Genomic DNA, 19,694 nt, shown 5'->3' on the forward strand with positions numbered 1-19,694 from the left:
TCAAAAAAATAATATAAACTGTCATTGTTTAATTGTTTTTTATTTTTATAAATTATCTTATGTCCAATTATTATTGTCAAATATTTGATTTATCAGAAGTTTCTTTCGGCAATTCTATTTTTCCGTCGGTTTGCACATCTCGACCTATTTTGTAAATTTTGTAAAAATATTCTTAAGAAGTAGAAGTTCTATACTGATATGTTATAGCACCTAAAATATATTCAATTAATATTTTATGACCTTCAAGAGGCATTGAAATTAAGTTAAGAGTATATAATGAGTTTGGGGTCCCTAAAGTACAAAGGACTTTTTAGTGCATTATTTCATGAAAGGCCACTTCTTTAAATTGTGTAGAACATTATGTTTCAAATAAGCTTACGAGTTTTCCATATGCCGAGCAAAATTCTTTATTGTTATATTTTCTACAAATATATATGGGCAAATCCCACGTGTCGTACGCTACATTCGCACGATTTTAGCTAATGAAAATCAATTTTTTGGGGGTTTTTTTTAAAGATTTACCGAAAACTTTTGTTATATGCTTAGAGTGAATTGAGAGTACTTTCGGAGGGTATAAGATTCAATTTCACTGGAGTCACTGTTTTGAAAATAATTAATAAAATTGTGACGTGTCGCACGCTACACAAAGTGGAAGTTAGTTTCAAAATTTTCATTTCAAACGCAATTTTTAGCGAATTCTGCAAAATAAACCCAATGAAAGTTAATATCCTAAAGAAAGTTAAGAATATTAGAAGACAAAAACCGATCGTTTGGTCTTAATAATGTTTATAGATTTTTAGCAAAGCCGTAAACCCATTGTGTCGCACGCTACACTTTTTCCGCTGGCATTAACATAAGACAAAAATCTTTTTATTTAAACTAAACATTATTTATTATATTCATAAATGTGCTTAACGATTATTTCAACGTGATTTACTTTTGATTTGTATGTGAGCCCAAGCAGAGGCAAAAAATTGTGAAGAATACAAAAGGGATTTGAAGGTGTGCGCAGAGCACGAATGTAAGTAAAATTATGAAAATTATAATGAAAATTGGGTTTGATAAAAATTTTTGCATTTATAATAATCGAAATTTCTTTTTTTGCCTTAAATTCTTAAAATTCGATATCTACTTTAATGTTCCATATAAAGAAACATTACAAAATGTGAAATTTAAAAATTGATCGCTGGTGGACTGTTTCTGGGATTTACCCATATTGTAAGTATGAATATTTGGAGTAAAATTTAATTCAAAAATTTTAGAAATATTGTAATTAAAGAAGAAACTTTTTTTTTTAAATCCTTAAATCGTTAAAAAAAATTCAAATTAAAATTATTATGAGTAAAATTTAATTTAATAAGTTAAAATATATTTTGATATATCTTACTTATTGCAAACATGAAAATTTCAAAAATACTTATCTAAAGTTGGTTAAATAATTTATTTGAGCTGTGAGAAACATAATACAGTTCACTAAGCAATGATAATATTTCCAGAACCTCTTTAATCGTCTACACTATTAATATAAGTCTCAACCACATTTAATTGGAAGCATTATACTTTAAATAATGTATACATAATTTTGTTTAAAATATTATTTATAATCGTAATATGAATTTAGATGACTTTTTAAAAAATTGATTAAATGTTACAATCTACAGTTGATAGGACAACTGCCTTCTTCTATCATTTATGATACTAAAACCCAAATTGGAATCCTTTCAAACATCCGCCAGTTGACTTCTTCAGACAACTTCCTGCGAAGGCAAATAAACGTCGCATTTGGCCAAATGTCAGTCACGCACCGTCTGCAGGTTACCACAAATCAATCAGTCTCTGACAGACAAATATTTTGACTCAACGATGCCAAACAAATGTGGAAATACACCAGTGACTTGGGTACCAAGCTGTCGAGTTGCCCTAGAATCGGGAGCGTTTTCTTTGTCTTTTCTTGCCGCCGACAATAACAACGACACCGACAGCAAACGTCAAACGGCAACATTTTTTGAAGCCGAAATCACACTTTACGCCTGATTTGCATTTGCTTGCGAGACGAACGAACATGTTCAATACTCGCATTCGAAGTCGCATTCGTATATGAGACATTGCATACGTCGCTCGACCATGAGAACTGTGATTTATGGCTATGCTATATCGATCCCACACCCAAGAGGTGCCACAACATATTACTCATAAATAGAGTAACTAGAACTACAGTCAGCTCCAACAAACAGATCGAGCTACTGCATGCCAGGATTTTTCATGAGTTTCCGTTGAGAACAGATCCAAAATGGCATTCAAAATGGCCGCGGCAAGCACTCGACCAGCGAGAAATGGCTAATGCCCTTGCCTTTTGCCTGGGGGTGGAAAGTCGGAAAATGGGAGGAAGGACGGTGGACTGAGTCGTTTTAGCGGCACCGGCCGTCTTGATACTTATGGCGAGAAAATGGAAAATTCGATGTTGCCATAAACATTTATTGCTACTTTGGAAAAACTCGATTACAGCCGACTCTTCTCCTTCTCCGACCCAAATGCCAAATGCGCAGCCGCCATTTTACGACCCGCGCCTGGGCACTTATGGCATCATCATCAGGGGACTCCAGCCACCACATGGCACGGGTCCTGGTCCTTGTCCTGCTCTAGATCCCGTAGAGCAGGAAACGGATTTTTTGCGCTTAGTCAGGATGCGAAAGCAGGGTGATAGCAATCCCCTTCCCCACCCCATCCCCAGCACTCGCGTATTGGCAGCAATTTTATTGATGCCTGGCACTCGGCAAAATGTATACAATTTCCATTTTTATAACCTTTGCGCTCCAGTGCGCTTCGTGCGTCTGCAGCCTCCGCTGGCTGCAATAAAATGAGCAAATGTTCGCGTAATCATAAAACTTTATGAGCTCAAGCACCCCCCAAAAAAATATATATGTTTAAGAACAAAAACCAAAAAAAACCATTGAGTTTGTTGTCCAGTAAAGTTTGATTTTGGATTTCTATAATAATATTTTTTTGAGCATGGCGTACTCTGTCAAACTTTCAATTGAAGCGGTGATCCAAACTGAATTCGCTTTCAAAGGAAAATGAAAACCCTGATAACATTTTTAGTGCTCACCGCATTCTGGATCATTGTCGCTTTAGTTGGTTGCTTGGTTGCAAAACGTTTCAAGGAGCGAGGTGTCATCAGATGTTGTGTTATTCTTACCGCCGTCTGCTGCTGGCTACTCTGGGTATCCACGTTCCTTATGCAGTTGAATCCGCTCATTGGACCACGGGTTGATCAAAGGGTCATTTTCGGAATGATGTCTTACTGGGAAAATTCCTATGTGATAAATGACGACGAAGATAAGTAACTCCATGGACCGAAAACGTCGTCATTATTCTCCATCGCTGAGATCTATTTAAAATGGAATACAATGCTTTGTTGAAATAATTTTAGCTCTACTTGACTTTGACATATTGTTCAATTGTCTATATGGTCTCTATACTTTTAAAATCTCCAGTAAAAATTAAAATATAATATAGGAAATGTGGAATATAAAGGCTTCAGATAATTATGGCATGGTTTCTAGTCTCCGACGGAAGAACCCGAGTGAAATATGAATACTTCCTGCTAATTGCAACTTGTTACAATAGTATTCCGCTCTGGATCTGGCTAATAAACAATAAAAGAGATAACTTTCATTCCTAAGCAATATATTAACGAATAATGTTTATCGGAAGAACAGCTTGAGAAATACATTAACCTGTTCGTTAAATGTCGATTACTAATGAATGTAAATGCATGGTTAATTGTACGTTTTTATTTTATACACTATATTATCAATGCCAAACATTAAATTGAATTTATTGCAAATAACTTTTCTGACTATGGCAATTGTTTTTCGCACTCACTCGAATCACGGGTGGAAAACTGGCGCCATCTATGTGTCAATGTACGAACGTATATATTTATGCCGAGCGCAGACACCAACCGAATTTGCAATCTATTTTTGTCACTAGCTGTTTGCTATGAAACTGGTTATTTTCAATGGCGCGATAATCGTAGATTGGAAAGATAAATATAAATATTCACAGTTTTATTAAAACGAATAAATTGATAAAATAAAGATTTTTTTTAAATTTTATTTATAAACAAACATATTGTATTTTGCTGTAAAAATTCGTTTATTTTTTTAAGTAATATTTTCGTAATGCGATCGATGTTTCTCGAGCAGTTTTATTTTCAAATATTTATTTAAAGCAACACAATAAAAAGGTAATACAACATGTATAAATAAATGACATAATAATAAAGGTGTATGTAATAAACATAAATATTTTAATTTCACACCAGATTGATGTTCGATTGCTCCAATACCGTTTAATATCTGTAAAAATCAATTGATAAAGGCATGGTTAAACAAAATCATATTAAACTATTGTACATTGTGTGAAGATTTATATTTAAATTAATATTAATAAATAAATAATGTAATATATTATTATATTGTTTTGGTTAAGTTAATGATTTCTAAATTAATTTTTATGATGAAAACTGTTTGAATTTACTTGCAAAAATATTTCAGAAGCAAAAGACAAAGCTTACCTGTAATAGTTAGCTTTGAAAGGCCCAGCCCTTGCTTAAGCCCAGGAACTTGGCCTGGGCATCGGTTAGTTCTGTGAGATGGGCATCAAACGTGGCCAGATGAAGACTGGCAACATATTCATCTATTTATATTTGAAATTAGCATTACTATAAAAATCACGTTATACCAGTTGTGGTAGCAAACTTACCCATCTTCTTTGGCAGCAGGTAAACATCTGACTTGTAGCGACCCGGCGCTGAATACAGTTCGATAAGAGCCAATGCCTGAGTGGACGAGGCGACAGAGACAACAAATGATGAGATGGTCGAACAGGAGAGATTCACCAATCGTCCCTCTGCCAGCAGAATGATCATCTTGCCATCGGGCCAAATGATGTGATCAACCTGCGATCGCACTCGCTCCCAAATCAACTCAGGCGTATGCAAACTGCTCACATCAATCTCGGAGCATGAATGTCCCATGTTGCAAACAATGCAGCCATTCTTCATGCGATTCATGTGATCACGAGTGACAACATTCTTGTTACCCGTGGCGGTGACCACAACATCGACATTTCGTATCACTTCAGGCAATCGCACCACTCGATAGCCGTCCATGGCCGCCTGCAGAGCACAGATAGGATCCACCTCGGTGATGTATACAATGCAACCCTGTCCTCGCAGAGCTTGGGCACAGCCCTTGCCAACATCTCCATATCCGCAGACGACCACCTGCTTACCTCCAAACATAATATCGGTTGTGCGCTTCAAGCTGTTGAGAGTGAAAGTATAAAATACAAATATTAGTCGGAATATTACGAGATAAATGTTTCCTTTGTCGGTTCTCACCTGTCTAGAATGGAGTCGCGACAAGTGTAATAGGTGTCAAATTTATTTTTGGTCACCGAGTCATTCACATTTATAGCCGGGACGGTGAGTTTGCCCGCCTTGGACATCTGAAAGGTAAAAATATATTGCGATAAGTTTATGACCAAGATTGTAATCATCTTGTTTTATTTTTATAAATTGTTAATGATCAATACAGATTAACTGAGCAGTTGTTAAATTAAACAACAATCTTTTCAATCTACCTGTGAAACAAGCTGCAATCAAAAAGAATAATCAGCTATCGATTATTATTGAATGAATTCTAACTGAATGCGGCTTGTCGCATATAAATAAATTAATATTATGGATTATTTCGAAGAAGAAATTTCTTACGCCAATCATTTAAATTATATTTTATATAAATTTGTGTTAGAATAAATTGAATTATGAATTAAAAGAATTGTAATATGAAAGTAACGAATACACCTGACAAATAATCCTAATCACATTTTCCAACTGGAAACCTGGATTTCTTTACAAATATACTTTTTTTATAATGCCATACCCATTTTTATAATCATATCTTGCTTTCAATTAATTGATTGATTTTGTTATGACATAAATAAATATTTCTGTACAAGTTATATGTAAATTAATAAGGATCACTCACCTGGTACAGCCTGTGTACTCCTGTTAAACTCTCCTCGACAATGCCCTTGATGGACTTGAAGTAGTCTGGATACTTTTTCAGCATCAAATGTGTTGCATCTCCGCCATCATCCAAGATCATGTTTGGCTGCCAGCCCTCGGAGTGTATGCACTTGTCAAGGCACCACCAGAATTCCTCCTCAGTCTCGCCACGCCACGCATAGATCGGAACTCCGGCCTCGGCAAGAGCGGCGGCCACAGCGTTCTGCGTCGAGTAGATGTTGCATGCCGCCCAACGCACAGATGCGCCAAGTTTCTGCAGTGTCTCAATGAGCACCGCCGTCTGAGCATTGACGTGGGTGCAGCCCACGATATTGGCATTCTTGAGCGGCTTATCCTCCATGGCACGTTTACGCAATGTCATAATACCCGGCATCTCCTGTTCGGCGATTTCGATTTCTCGACGCCCAAATCCCGCCTTTCCAATATTCTTGACACAAAAATCGGAGCTGCCATTGGAGTTTCGCTGTGTGATATCTTTGGGTGAAGCCTCGTCCTCATCGGAACTGCCTGTGAAGCAAGCTGCAAAAGCATTTAGTACACAAATAATATTTATAGATTATTACGACTCACCCGAACTAAACGAACAAGTGGAAACGTCAGAGAATCGGCGCGCCTCTAAGTTTGATTTCTTCACAGAAGTCTGCACAAACAAAAGAACAAAACACACATGTGTGATATTATTAAACTAGAATATTTCGAAAATTATTTACAATTTCAATTATTCATACAGATTGCACCAGTTTCAATCGGTCAAAGAGACTTGTAGCTGGTAATTGACATCGTTTAGAGGACCGGCGATAATTCGCCAAACCAATTGACGCCAAAGGCAACAATAGAAAGAAAACAAGTACGGATCGAAAATCGTAGATCGCTGATCGTTGTGATAGAATCACATGCGCATGTTGTACCTAAGTAAACTGGACAAATTAATGAATTCCGCAAATGTGTATTTTATGCATTTGTATCGCGTATCACATTGACCCATCTGCTAACTATTGTGTACATTTCAATAAACATTCGCATACAAATACGTTCAATATATGAACATATAATATTATATATGTACATATGTATAGTCAAGTCGTATGTAAATTGGCAGAGCTACTGCTGCTTTATATCGATTCGCAGGTTTGCTTTACTTTGTTTTGTTTTGTTGTGTTTTTTTGTTTTACTGAATACCAAAACGTCACGTGCTCAATGTTTATATAGACAATTCGCTAAGACAACTTGTATGTATACTCTAAACAGATTGAAACGAGTCTTTGAACTTTATGCCAACGCTTGTAACGTCATCATATCCACATTAAATCATTTTGTTTTGCTGTCGAAATGAATAATTACAAGCAGTATACATATTTTGTTCAAGACAAATACTCACTACAACAGATGATAACGAGTTTTATTACAATAACCCAGTTGTTAAAAATAACTTATAAGGGTATCGCTGAGTCGACTGTTCATTTTTTTTACCACACAATTTGAACTTGACATAGAGAGATTTTGCATTGAATTATACAAAGTTAGAAATTGTATTCTGTATCGTGTTTGTGTTGAATCTCGTTAATCTGTTAATAATTTAAATATTTTTATTAGTTTGTTCACCTTTTTTAAATAAATGCACCTGCTTATTGAAAAGTCGTCAAACATTTCTTACCTTATCAGCCAAGCTCAGGTCGGCAAAAGTAGTCTCTGGCATTTTAGCCATGATGAAGGCAGGCACTAAAAGTTCTATTTATAAAGAGAAATATATATAAATATATATATAAAGAGAAATATCAATAATACTATATTCTCTGTGATACGAGTTTACATCGCTGCATAGAACGACCTTCGCCGTTTGGGGGACTCACATTTCGACAATATCAAAACTGGTTCTATGCTTCAAATGTTTCAAGTGTGTCAACAATCACCTTCGTAAATGTATTTATTTATTTATATGTTTCGCTGTCTTTTGTTTTTGTTTTCGTTTTTTCTGTTGTGTTTTTTTTATTGTGTTGAGTCTTATGCACCAATGAGACCGGCTCAACGGATTGGAGATTTGCTCGAACCGCGTCAGTTTCAGCGGAGATCAGATTGTTGACTAGATCTTAAAGCTTAGTCGAGCCAACACTAAATATTCACGCGTCGCTTTTTCAATTGAGTTCGCTGTTTTATTCGCCCGCTCTCAATGCACTTCACTCCGTCTCCGACAACTTTTACGTTTAGGTTTACGTCTCCGTTTCTCCGCCTGCGTCACCTTATTTTATTGTGTTCTTGTTCTGCTTTTTCGGATCGAGTTTGGAATGAAATGAAATATATTGGAGTGGAGACCGATGCCTTCGATGCGCTCTCGACTGGCGCAAGCAACGAACTGATTCGCATCAAATTTGTTGTACTGGTTATGTTTATGGAGAGGCCAGCGATCGTTTAAAAATAAAGAATAAAACAAAGAACGATATTGTAGTGGATGTTGGACCAAAACATACCCTATAAACAATAAATCTGTAATTAGCAATGAAAACAATTCGACAGTCTGCTAATTACAGACAGTCTATCATTAACCTGAAAGTACTTTTAAATTTAATTTTCATCACATTTATCTATTAAGATTACTTAAAAAATAAATCAGCTCTATTAATATAAAGCAACCCATTAGCTATAACTATATGGTATTTAAAACTGCACACACGTGATGTACGAGTGTAAAAACAGCAACAGCAAAAGACACCTTATCTTATTTGGAGCGAACTCTTATCTCTCTCTCTCACGTCATTCACATAGTAAGTATTACTCGTATTGCTCTCAGTTTTAAAACCGAATCCACAGTCATTTCCACCCGCGTTACCCACATGGCAAATAGTTAACAACAACTGCAAATCGCAAAACGAACGAACGGCAAACTGCGAACTAACTGCTTATCAAGGCTCTCTGGGCACTGTTCAGATTGAATTGGCAGTTTGACGTAGAATCAAATGATGATAAACTGATGATACTACCTATAAATACAATCAACTCTACGAAATTAACTGACAATATATATTGCTAAAATGGCAAGAGCCTATTGATAGTCATGATATTATTGTTTTAGCTTATTGTAAAAATTGCATGATTTTCTATTCATTACAAGAGATTCTTTAAAAAACGAAAAGAACATTTAAAACCAACAGATATGATATATTATTAAACTATCCACATTCAAATATGTCATTTCCTTTCCATAAAAAAACTAAAACTTAATTGAAATAATTTATATCATGTTAGGAGGGATATAGTTTGAACATATACTACAAAAGGTCAATCTGTTTTCAAGTTAAATATTAACAATTATTTGATTCAACATACATACCAAGACATCTCCGTTACAATAATTTAAAATAATTTTAAAATCCTTTTCGATTAAAATACTTGAAATACTTTCTTGGATATACATATGTACAGATAATTAATTTTTTAATATTCATTATTTGAAATGAAACTTATCGTTCAACATATGAATATAAAATAATTGTAAATACAACTTTTAGTTAATATTAAATCGAGAATCTTACAGTAAAACCCTAAGCACAATTATAATTTTAAACTAAGAATTTTCCTTTTTTCCTAGAATCATTAAATATATGAGTACGAACAGAAGCCTGCATAATAAACATTTATCACGTTTAATGCTGAGTTCTACCACACAGTTGAGTTAGCTACTTGGGATTGTGCACAATAAAGAGTTATTAAATGATTAGAGACTGAATCATGGCAGCTTAACAATAAAGAGACTCATCCTTAAATTTCCATCCTTCTTTTTAAGGCACACAGACCATTTTGCAACGCCCTCAACCCTCACAGAGCTGGTGGCAGTCTTTTAATCAGTGCACAGCATCCCCGACTTTTGCTTGTTGGTGGATGATTCATTTTGAGCTCTTTATTGAATTTCCTCCATTTTATGGACACGCTAAAAGGGACATGGGCATCTAATTAAATTTTGTGCAGTAAATTCATTGGGCATTGTTGGCTAAAATGGCGGAACGACACGTAGTAAAAGTTGTTGGCTTTCATCCCTCAGTATCGCAAGTCTGGCGAAGTGTCCAGGTCTAGGCATCCATCTTTAGTGTGAGGTTACGCAATCCTCATTTCACCTTTCATCATAAACCATTTTAAAGACTTAAAAATTAAACATGACATTAAGAAAATCTAAGTACGTTTTCATAGATGACAGCACAACATTGCTAAAAATGTATAAAGTACATACGGCGTATCCCAGAAAAAGGTCGCTATAATAAAACAGAAATTAAAACTAATTTTAAACATATGTATGCAACAGTAAGTATACGGTATCTAGCATTTATTTTAACTTAGTCGTATAAACTAGAATTTGCTTTGGTTTTATTGATACTTATTGTTTTATATTAACTACAATTATACTGCGCATTCCTTCTTCTTCTTTTGCTCTAAAGGGCGAAGAATATACAAATTATCATTTCAAATCTTATCTCAAAATATGTGTTTCAAGGCTTTTCCTAAAAAGCCATAAACTTCTTCAACTGTAAATATGTTATTTCTGCATCCTAGTTCGCATAAATTACAAATAAACTTTGAAAACAAACGCTAAAAGACATAAAAAATTATTTTCCAAATGTAACTCGAAAGAAATTATATTTTGTCATTCAAAAGTGAACTTAACTTACTCTATAAAAATATTGATTGCATCTTTTTAATACCTAAAAATGTTTTAATTTTATCAATGAAACGTACGAATGCTACCCGGGTCCCGAGACGCGCCAGATTAGCCACAATAGATATTGCGAAAAGGTAAAACCAAAATTCGACATAATTGAGATATCGTCATGTGCTTTTAATCTGTTGAATAGCTTCAAATCGATATCATGTTTCATTGATTTAAAAATCAAATTAAATGCGTCGAGAATTATTAGAGGTAAAATTTGACCTATTGATTAATTATTTGATATATACAAATTGTATTTGGCCCTCGCTTATCTATATTTGATATTCGGTACTTTCCCGGTTTTTAAACTTATGAGCTTTTCCACATGAAGCCAGTTGAATGGTGTTTTTAACAAGTCCAATAAAAGCTATATGCAAAAAATAAGAATATCGACTAAAATACCGACTGTAAATTTCATAACAATAATTTGATTTCTGATTAAGAATAAATAAATTTTTAATTTTATTAATATTAATGCAGAGTAAATTGAATACATTTTTGTGTTTTGTTTTTTGTTTAAGCTAAACTGTCACCAAGTTGATCTTTCTTAGTGTAGTTTAGCTTTGTATCGATCTTTGTGTCCCTATAATTTATACATTAATTCTTCTATGCAAGAGTGTCGAGTATGACTAATTATAACATCATATTTCTCTTTTCAGTCAGTTTGGACAGTTGAAAATAGAAATATATTTAGTAAGTGCGTAGTAAGGGTATCAATCAACAGGGTATTACCAAATACTCCATCCTATGTTCGACACTAGTCTCCTATAAAGGTTTTGCGGCAAAGTTTCTACAATGCGCACATTTTTCTATTAAAATGTTAATATGAAATACCAATAACCTACATCCTAATGGTTTTTTTTTCGCTTATAAGAATATGAGCTGTTTATCTTACACCAATTCTTTAGATGGTATTAATACAAACTCTATAAATAAAAGTTGGATACTATTTTGACGATTTTATTAGAATTTTATAATCTGAAAGCAAACAAGTAAAATAAAGCGTACTACAAATTGCGGTTTTGAAGTATACTCAACAATTTAAATTTATTTAAAAATAAATTAAATTTTTTTTATAAAACTCTTATACAATGTTATATTTATAGAGAACGCGCGGCATGCTACGAGGTTGTGTTGCCACGCCATATCTTCCTGCCTCCTGCTATAGTAAGTATGATTGAATCTTTAGTTTCATTAACACCAGAATTTCATAGTGTTGCTCTGACTTCTATGCATGCACAAAATATTTATCCTTATCTAGGTAGCGAGCATATTTCGCAGGAGGTCAACTCGCCGCGATTGATGAACGTGCAGTGATTGCAAGTCCAGGTGTTGGCATCCAAATCCATGGGATCAGCACCTGCACTTCCAGCATTGGCCGCAGCGCCACTTGGATAACTGGTCGTTCCGCTGTGAATCAATCTTTAGTCAATAAAACGAGATGCACAAGATAATATTGTCAACTTACCCACTACCACTGGAGCTAGCTTGGACAAGTGATTCGAGCAATTTCCATACTTCATCGCCTTTGAAATCGGCCGCCTTGTTGGGATTCTTTGAGCGCACAGCCTCCAGCAAGGGTCCCATGTGTTGACGCAATGGTAGCATGTCCATTTTATACAGATAGATCAGCAAGTGAAAGTCTGAAATGGCCTCAAGAAACTCCTCGTTGGCCCAGGCTGACAGATAACTACTCAGCGCATTGAAATCCTGTAGGTGTCCATCAATATAACGATTCTCAATAGGGAATGCCTGGCGCTTGTCGTACTCCGTGAATGTGTATTGCGGTTGCAACGGTGTTGATGCTGGCACATCCACCAGCAAATATTCCACTGGCAATGGACGCGCCAAGCGTTGAACTTCATTACCATATTGATCCTTCTCCTGCAAATTTGAGTAAGTAAATAATTTTCATCTTTGCAGTAACCTAACTTTTGTACGACTACACTATAAACTACAACATCAACTGTCAGTATTTTAATGAGATAGTATCAAATTGGCTTGCCCAATAAGTACATCTAAGGTGCGACAAATGCCTATCTGTTAATTCACTTGTAGACATACTCAAAATGTACAACTAAATTAATATTATTTTTATATAATCTTTAGAATTGAATTGTACGTTTGCAGATTAGTTAGTTAGTAGATTAGCCAAAAGTGATTAAAGTATTAACTGCATAATATTTTGCAACTACAGATTCAAATATTTGCTATGTATATGAATGAACACAATCAACATTGTGACATTTTGGATTGGTATTATCACTACTTGGAAAGATACAATCCTACTTAAAACTAGGAATGCCCCAAGTATAACTGGATTCAATTATATATAATCTGTTTATGATCTAAAATATAAAACAGAAATATATGTAAACCTAATTTCGAAAGTCCCTAAATTCAGATACTGTCTAGAATTCAAAACAAATTTAATAGTGTATTATATAAAAGAATGAGTAACTTGCCTTGTAAAATACATCCGGCACGTATTGTTTATCAGTCGATTCGCGTACATAGCCCAATTCTGGAGCATCTTTCGTAGGTATCAGACAATTATCCCGCACCAAAGCCATGCATTGTGCGGACACAGCATAACCCTCCATGTGCACCTGATGGGTAGAATCCCCTAAAAATAATTTAGCTTGTGAGTTGGTTAGCCTGTTGGTGGTTCAGTAGTATTTACCTGTCACACAAATGGTGACAAACTTGGAGCCAAAATTGCCATTTGTGGCATATTTGCAAGGGTTGGGATGTCGGTTCTGCAGTTCTCCCGCAGTTATGCACTCCTGGGCAGTCAGGAAGTGCGTCTCAATGCCGCGAATCTGCTTCACAGTTCCAGCGGTAGCATCTTTCGTAATCAAATCAGTAAATATCCAACCAATCTGAGTACAATAAAATGTGCATATTAAAGCATACATATAAAGTAAACTCTAAGTATTAAGATAAATAATAATAAATAATTACTTTTTTAAGTCCCAAAGCGCTGGCCACAGCCTCCACATCATCGGCACCCTCATCGGGACATATATTAATCGAGTCACGAGATGATTCTTGTGGTGGCTCATAAATAGCCGCCACCTTGGCGCGAATGCCAAGTGGGACATCCGTATGCTGTTCATACGTGCCATACAAATAGCCCATACGCTGATGGCCCGTGGTACGCCAATAGTTCAAAAAGCGCTCCACGATTTTGGTATTCTCAAACATGACGTTGTCCACATGGCGATAAGTCTGACGATTTAGTGTGATAGCCGATGGTTGACACTTGGAACAAATGCCCTTGGGCCACGGCGGATGCTCACGACAGCCAGGCTTGATGCGGCAATTGATGTCGTCGAAGACAAAGTACTTGCCATGATCCATGCCAGAGGTTTGCTTGCGCAGATACGAGTGAAACGACAAGTGCTTAATATTGTGCTCCTTCAGATAGTTCTCATCGTATGGTTCCAGTGGCGAGCAATGAACACACCGTCCATTGGCATTGTGATGACAACTGCAAGGGGAAATATTATTATCTCTCTTACATATTATATGCTTTATAACACTCACAGCTTTGTGTCGCGATCACGCTTGATGGTGCCATCAGATTTAAACAGCTGCTGATCGACTTCATCTTCAATGACATTGCTGGAGGGACGAATATTACTGATCTTTTCGCTAGACTGCTTGGCAGCTGCATTGAAAGTCACAGTCTCCATTGCAGTTGTGCTAGCACGCTAGAATACGAATTTTAGAGAGTTAGTCAATGGTTTATAAAAATGGCAGTTGATTCACTTACTCGTGATGACGTGCCCGCTATTTGTTTTAAGTAAACCATGTCGCCATGCTTGAGCGTGCTGCCCACCAGCTGTGAGCCACTGGCCTGCAGCTCTGTAGCAAAATTGCGCTCCAAGAACAGGCCAAATCCATCAACTTTGAGCGCGTTCTGAACGCTATCATAGAACTGCTTTAGATTTGACTTTGGCGAGATCTCGACTCGCTTGATGCCCTCTGCAGACTGCACGCGTATTAACTGAAAAACAGGAAATAGATTCAAATTAGCGATCTGCATTGTTGTTTGCAAAACTGGCATCGATCACAACCGATTGTTTACATAACACAAAGAGACGATGGCGCACAAAAGCATACACAAAGTTGCGCTTCTTGTAGATAAAGTTCTCCAGTAATAAAGGTGCACAAGCCATGTTGATGTTGTCTATATATTAATTGATGCTGCTGATGATGTTGCAGGCGTAGCTTTAGAAGCTACTTGGTGTAGCCCAAAAGGCTTGAAGAGATGAGCGATTCTTCCAACTGTGCACCATGCAGGCGAGCATTTGACTAACGAACTGAGAAATAGCATTTTTTGGCAATTCGCAAAAAAATGCATCTTAAGCGTTTGCCAAAAGAGCAGAATATCCCCCTCACATTTCCCTCTTCCATCATTCGCTTCATGGTTGCCGTCACCCCACCCGCCTCCTTATTCATTCAAACAACAGTCACCAGCAAAATCTACAAGTCATTGTACCTTTGTTTGTATGTCTGTCTGTCTCTCGGGTCGTCTGTGCTCTCTCTCCACTTCTCTATCGTCGTTGTGGCAACGATACAAAAATCAAATGGCAGCCAATATTGACCATGCACTTTAGTTTTCATCACAAACATAACGTTACACAAAATATATGTATTAAAAACAAAAAAAATCACTTTGCCGTAGCGGCCAACAACAACAAACCATTGCAAAAAAATTTATATGCCGGTGTTTTAAACTATCACAATCTTCAATGCAACTGCAACAAGCTATCACACATCACACGAACTGTGCCAAAATGTACAATACACACTGAAGTAGCAATCAACTCATTTGTTTTAATTTAACAACCAAAAAAAGGTAAAACTTACAATTTTATCAGACATTGCTTCAAAAAAATTGCACTAGGAAGCAGCGGTGGTGGAGAAACATCGATGGTACTATCGATGTTTTTATAATTTTTTAAATCATCGATTTCTGATGGAATACATCGGTGTTTTTTTTCAGCTGCCAAATGAATAATATTAATAAAATTATTAGAAACTAAATTTTGCTTTCAGATGAACTCTAAATTATTGTTTCTTAAAAACGAATTCTGTTTTATTTAACAACTGTGAGGAAGTGTGACCATAACAAGCAACATTTCTTAAAATATACTTAGGAAATTCATCTAAAAATATACCAATGTACGTGCAGCCTGGTAACACTTCCATTAAGATTGTTCAAATAAGAAAGCGCGTTATTTTAAACTGTTTTTCTATTTTTAAAAAATCCGGCTTCATATAGAGCATTTTTTAAGCCATTCACTCATCAAATTTTTGCTAAAAATCGAATCCATTTGCATACCAATGGAAATGAAGCGAAAATTGTTAAATGGTGCGGTTTACCAAAAGTATATTTATTGCTTTGTTACGGTCTCACTTATGCTCAATGCAATTGCAATCGTTACATATATTTTCAAACTTCGTTATTTTACTTTTATTTAAATATTGAATAATTTTAGTTTTAAATGAATACCTTTAAAAAAAAAAAAATAGTTATTGTTAATTATTTAACGCCAGTGTCAGTGTCTGTTAAGATAAATATATCAATGTTATTAGCTTCTACAAGCAAGCGCTGTTAACCCATTTTAACAATCGTTCGATTACAGCACTGTTATAAAGCGATAATTTTTTTTTAAACTCAAAATAAATCGAAGTATAAACAAACCAATCTGTCATTGTTATCTATTTATAATTTGTGCACATTTATTAATTTATACATTTAAAGTTGTGGCTCGCGTGATTTAAACAACAAACAAGCATTTCTCTAGTGGAAGACTGCGAAGTAAAGCAACGCCTTGTCCCGACGTTTCGGAATTCATAAGATTCAATCGTATTTTAGATTTCCCATGCAAATGTACTTGATGTCCACGTAATCGTCTATGCCATGATGCGATCCTTCGCGTCCTACACCTGACTCCTTGACACCGCCGAACGGTGCCTCTGGCGCCGAAATGATGCCCTCATTAACACCCACCATGCCGACTTCCAAACGCTTTGCTACACGGAAAACTTGCTGCAGATTCTCGCTGTAGAAATAGCCCGCCAGTCCACGTTGGGTATCGTTGGCTTTATGCACCGCCTCTGCCTCGTCCTTGAACTTGATGATGGACACCACGGGGCCAAAGACTTCTTCGGTGTACAGTTGAGCCGTGGCTGGCACATCGGTGACAATGGTGGGCGCATAGAATAACGAACCCAGATCCGAGAGTCCCTTGCCGCCCACAATGATGTTGGCCTTCTTGCTGCGTGCATCTTCTACAAAGCCGCTAACTTTGTCGAACTGCATCCGGTTAATTAATGGTCCGATTTGCACATCACAACTTTTGCCATCGCCAATCTTTAACGCTTCCACACGCTGCTTCAACAGCGTCACAAATTTGTCATAGACACCTTCCTGCACGAAGAAGCGATTCGCAGAGACACAAGTCTGGCCGCAATTTCGAAACTTGGAAGCCATAGCGCCATCCACCGCCTTCTCCACATTGGCCGAATCGAAGACAATAAATGGCGCATTGCCACCTAGCTCCAAGCAGACACGTTTAATGCCTTGTGCCGAGTCCCTGAACAACAACTTGCCTACTTGCGTGGAGCCAGTGAAGGAAATGCCTCGCACATCGGGACTCTGACAGAAGAGTGCGCCAATTGGCGCCGCCTTGTTAGTAGTTATCACATTGATGACACCCTTTGGAATGCCAGCATCCTCGGCCAACTTGGCCACAGCCAACGCAGTCAATGGCGTGTCTTCGGATGGCTTGACGACGACAGTGCAGCCTGCGGCTAGGGCGGCACCTGCCTTGCGTGTTATCATGGCCAGCGGGAAATTCCATGGTGTTATCAAGGCAGCCACGCCAATGGGTTGTTTCATTACAATCACCTCGCGATTTGCAGTTCCACTGGGCACCACTTCTCCATAGATGCGACGTGCCTCCTCGGCGAACCATTCGACAAAGGCGTTGCCATAAAGCACTTCGCCTTTTGACTCGTTAATGGGTTTGCCGGACTCGGCTGTCATAATCTCAGCAATCTCTTGAGTATTAGCCTCAATGAGCTTGTGCCATTTCTGCAGAGGATTAGCCGTAAGTGAACGTCAGAGTTATTTTTCTTACTCATATTTACCTTCAAGAGATTGGAACGATCTTTGGCTGTCAAGGACCGCCACTCCTTGGACTCGTAGGCCTGCTTGGCCGCATTTATGGCCAGCTGTGCATCCTCCACGCCCATGTTGGGCACCTTGCCTATTACTTCGCCATTAGCAGGATTACATACTGCAAATGTGTCTTTGCTGCTGGCCTCAATCCAGCTGCCGTTGACCAAAGCCTTCGACTGCAGCAGCGTTGAAATACTGCGCATTTTGCTAACTCGTAACACACTGAGCCTTCGAAACATTTTGCACTCTAATTTTGCGGTCAGCTGCTCGCCAATAACCTGTTTTTTAGTTGGCAACAAATCAATTATTTTTTTGTTGTGCCGGCAAAATTAGAGTGTTGAGTGATTTTCTGCCGGTCTTATCATAGCATTATCTTTATCACTTACCTTCTTAACTGACAGTAGATGTTTTTCTGGAGAGCTTTAACGATTCTTATCTGTTGCGCTGTCCACAACAAGCATTCCAGCAATGTTATGAACTCTGCAAGTTGTATTCTTATTGGATTCAATTGATTTTGATTAGCGAACAGTATAACTAGTATAACATAAATAAGGGATGTTAGAAAAAGAGGCACTTCACATCCTGCTCTCTACGCCCGTAACGTCACTACTTGATATATAGGTAATGTGTAATATGTTTAAAATATATAATTACGCATACATTATTGCTTCAGTTTATGTATAAAACTAAAAGAAAACTACCCAGAAGAATTGTAGGATACAATTTAAAAATAAAAAGTTTTTTCAAAAACAGTTTGTGACGTCATCGGGTTTGACGCTCTCTCTGCTGACCTGCGCTATTCATAGCTCTGCAAGATATGTAGCAGATAAGATTGATTTTTTAAATTCTCATGGCCAACATCAATGTTTTTGATTTAAAAATATTTAAGTTAATTTAATATTTAAAATTAATATTTAGTATTATTATTTTTTTAATAAAAACAGACCCATAATATAAAGAGCTGTCTCTTAACTAGGAAGTCTTTTATTTAATACCTGTGTCGTGGTGTTACCATACGTTTTACCGCCGAGCACATACCAAAATAAAGAAATCCGAATAAGCGTCCTCTGGTCACTCTTTAGTTAAAAACTTGTGTATTTTCAAAAACGCTGGAGCAACTGAGCTTCGTTTTAAACAGTTTATTTTCGCGATTGTCAATAATTATAATTAAGTATTCTGTATTCGAATGTGTTCCATCTTCTTATCAGACATTTGCGAAAACTCGTATTTCTCTTAAAAATCGAATAGCACGGAGTAACGGCATTTTTCATGGTGAGTAACCGCAGCCCTGTGCAAGTCAATTAACAGTGTAACAGCGAATATAACTGTTAGCCGCCATAACTGTTATATATCTGTTATCCAATGCTACCAATTTTGTAGTTTGGCCACTCAACGTTACATACGACTTGCAGCAGCCAGCTCCTGTCACGTGAACACCATAGACCGTTGATGTTTGAATACTATAAGAAACAAAAGAAAGTAGCATGTTGGAAATTATTTTTGTTTGTTGTTTTGTAGACAGCGCCACTTGCTGCCACATTTGCTCCGCACATGCACAAAAAACTTGACTAGCATTAGCTGGTCAGCAAGCCTGCCTTTCGCTGCCTTTGGATTGTTGTTATTTTTTTGTTGGCTAACCTTTTTGTGTGCCATTTAGCTGTCGCTTTTGCATGCGCCGCCGCCAAGTGCTCCATTTATTATGCACA

At 36.8% G+C, this 19,694-nt stretch overlaps 4 protein-coding genes across 6 annotated transcripts; 1 reads left to right on the forward strand and 3 right to left on the reverse strand.

The window, feature by feature from the left end:
• Nucleotides 1-3,008: 3,008 nt before the first annotated feature.
• Nucleotides 3,009-3,847, forward strand: LOC132785540 (V-type proton ATPase subunit e). The gene has a single exon (XM_060791688.1). It carries the CDS (start codon nucleotides 3,075-3,077, stop codon nucleotides 3,342-3,344), a length of 270 nt encoding a protein of 89 aa, XP_060647671.1. The 5' UTR covers nucleotides 3,009-3,074; the 3' UTR covers nucleotides 3,345-3,847.
• A 361-nt stretch (nucleotides 3,848-4,208) lies between these two features.
• Nucleotides 4,209-8,453, reverse strand: LOC132784674 (adenosylhomocysteinase-like 2). Its single transcript, XM_060790443.1, has 8 exons — nucleotides 7,948-8,453; nucleotides 7,752-7,825; nucleotides 6,668-6,737; nucleotides 6,057-6,616; nucleotides 5,408-5,514; nucleotides 4,768-5,330; nucleotides 4,580-4,701; nucleotides 4,209-4,361 (listed from the first exon to the last, which is right to left on the reverse strand). Exons 2-7 carry the CDS (start codon nucleotides 7,800-7,802, stop codon nucleotides 4,589-4,591), a joined length of 1,464 nt encoding a protein of 487 aa, XP_060646426.1. The 5' UTR covers nucleotides 7,803-7,825; nucleotides 7,948-8,453; the 3' UTR covers nucleotides 4,209-4,361; nucleotides 4,580-4,588.
• Nucleotides 8,454-11,810: 3,357 nt separating this feature from the next.
• On the reverse strand, nucleotides 11,811-15,811 carry LOC132784682 (nuclear protein localization protein 4 homolog). Of its 3 annotated transcripts, none has more exons than XM_060790450.1 (8): nucleotides 14,873-15,111; nucleotides 14,569-14,802; nucleotides 14,340-14,506; nucleotides 13,755-14,283; nucleotides 13,474-13,672; nucleotides 13,256-13,416; nucleotides 12,259-12,674; nucleotides 11,811-12,200 (listed from the first exon to the last, which is right to left on the reverse strand). In XM_060790450.1, exons 1-8 carry the CDS (start codon nucleotides 14,972-14,974, stop codon nucleotides 12,044-12,046), a joined length of 1,965 nt encoding a protein of 654 aa, XP_060646433.1. In that variant the 5' UTR covers nucleotides 14,975-15,111; the 3' UTR covers nucleotides 11,811-12,043. The 3 variants fall into 3 exon arrangements, with proteins under 3 accessions (XP_060646433.1, XP_060646434.1, XP_060646435.1); XM_060790451.1 differs by lacking the exon at nucleotides 14,873-15,111 and adding an exon at nucleotides 15,669-15,811 and having other exon boundaries at nucleotides 11,812-12,200; XM_060790452.1 differs by lacking the exon at nucleotides 14,873-15,111 and adding an exon at nucleotides 15,502-15,519 and having other exon boundaries at nucleotides 11,812-12,200.
• A 697-nt stretch (nucleotides 15,812-16,508) lies between these two features.
• Nucleotides 16,509-18,556, reverse strand: LOC132784683 (succinate-semialdehyde dehydrogenase [NADP(+)] GabD). The gene is made up of 3 exons (XM_060790453.1): nucleotides 18,375-18,556; nucleotides 17,958-18,266; nucleotides 16,509-17,901 (listed from the first exon to the last, which is right to left on the reverse strand). The coding sequence occupies exons 2-3, from the start codon at nucleotides 18,225-18,227 to the stop codon at nucleotides 16,666-16,668; spliced, it is 1,506 nt and encodes a 501-aa protein (XP_060646436.1). The 5' UTR covers nucleotides 18,228-18,266; nucleotides 18,375-18,556; the 3' UTR covers nucleotides 16,509-16,665.
• Nucleotides 18,557-19,694: the final 1,138 nt, after the last annotated feature.

Source organism: Drosophila nasuta, chromosome 2R, assembly GCF_023558535.2.
Source record: "Drosophila nasuta strain 15112-1781.00 chromosome 2R, ASM2355853v1, whole genome shotgun sequence".
NCBI classification, from domain to species: domain Eukaryota; kingdom Metazoa; phylum Arthropoda; class Insecta; order Diptera; family Drosophilidae; genus Drosophila; species Drosophila nasuta.

Coding starts and splice junctions, on each gene's coding strand:
- LOC132785540 (XM_060791688.1), top strand. CDS start 3,075: ATGAAAACCCTGATAACATTTTTAGTGCTCACCGCATTCTGGATCATT.
- LOC132784674 (XM_060790443.1), bottom strand. CDS start 7,802: ATGGCTAAAATGCCAGAGACTACTTTTGCCGACCTGAGCTTGGCTGAT. Junction 5,515..6,056: donor GAGTACACAGGCTGTACCAG/GTGAGTGATCCT, acceptor TTTACCTTTCAG/ATGTCCAAGGCGGGCAAACT. Junction 5,331..5,407: donor CGCGACTCCATTCTAGACAG/GTGAGAACCGAC, acceptor CACTCTCAACAG/CTTGAAGCGCACAACCGATA.
- LOC132784682 (XM_060790450.1), bottom strand. CDS start 14,974: ATGGCTTGTGCACCTTTATTACTGGAGAACTTTATCTACAAGAAGCGC. Junction 12,675..13,255: donor TGCCGGATGTATTTTACAAG/GCAAGTTACTCA, acceptor TCAAATTTGCAG/GAGAAGGATCAATATGGTAA. Junction 12,201..12,258: donor GCTAGCTCCAGTGGTAGTGG/GTAAGTTGACAA, acceptor ATTGATTCACAG/CGGAACGACCAGTTATCCAA.
- LOC132784683 (XM_060790453.1), bottom strand. CDS start 18,227: ATGTTTCGAAGGCTCAGTGTGTTACGAGTTAGCAAAATGCGCAGTATT. Junction 17,902..17,957: donor ATCGTTCCAATCTCTTGAAG/GTAAATATGAGT, acceptor AATCCTCTGCAG/AAATGGCACAAGCTCATTGA.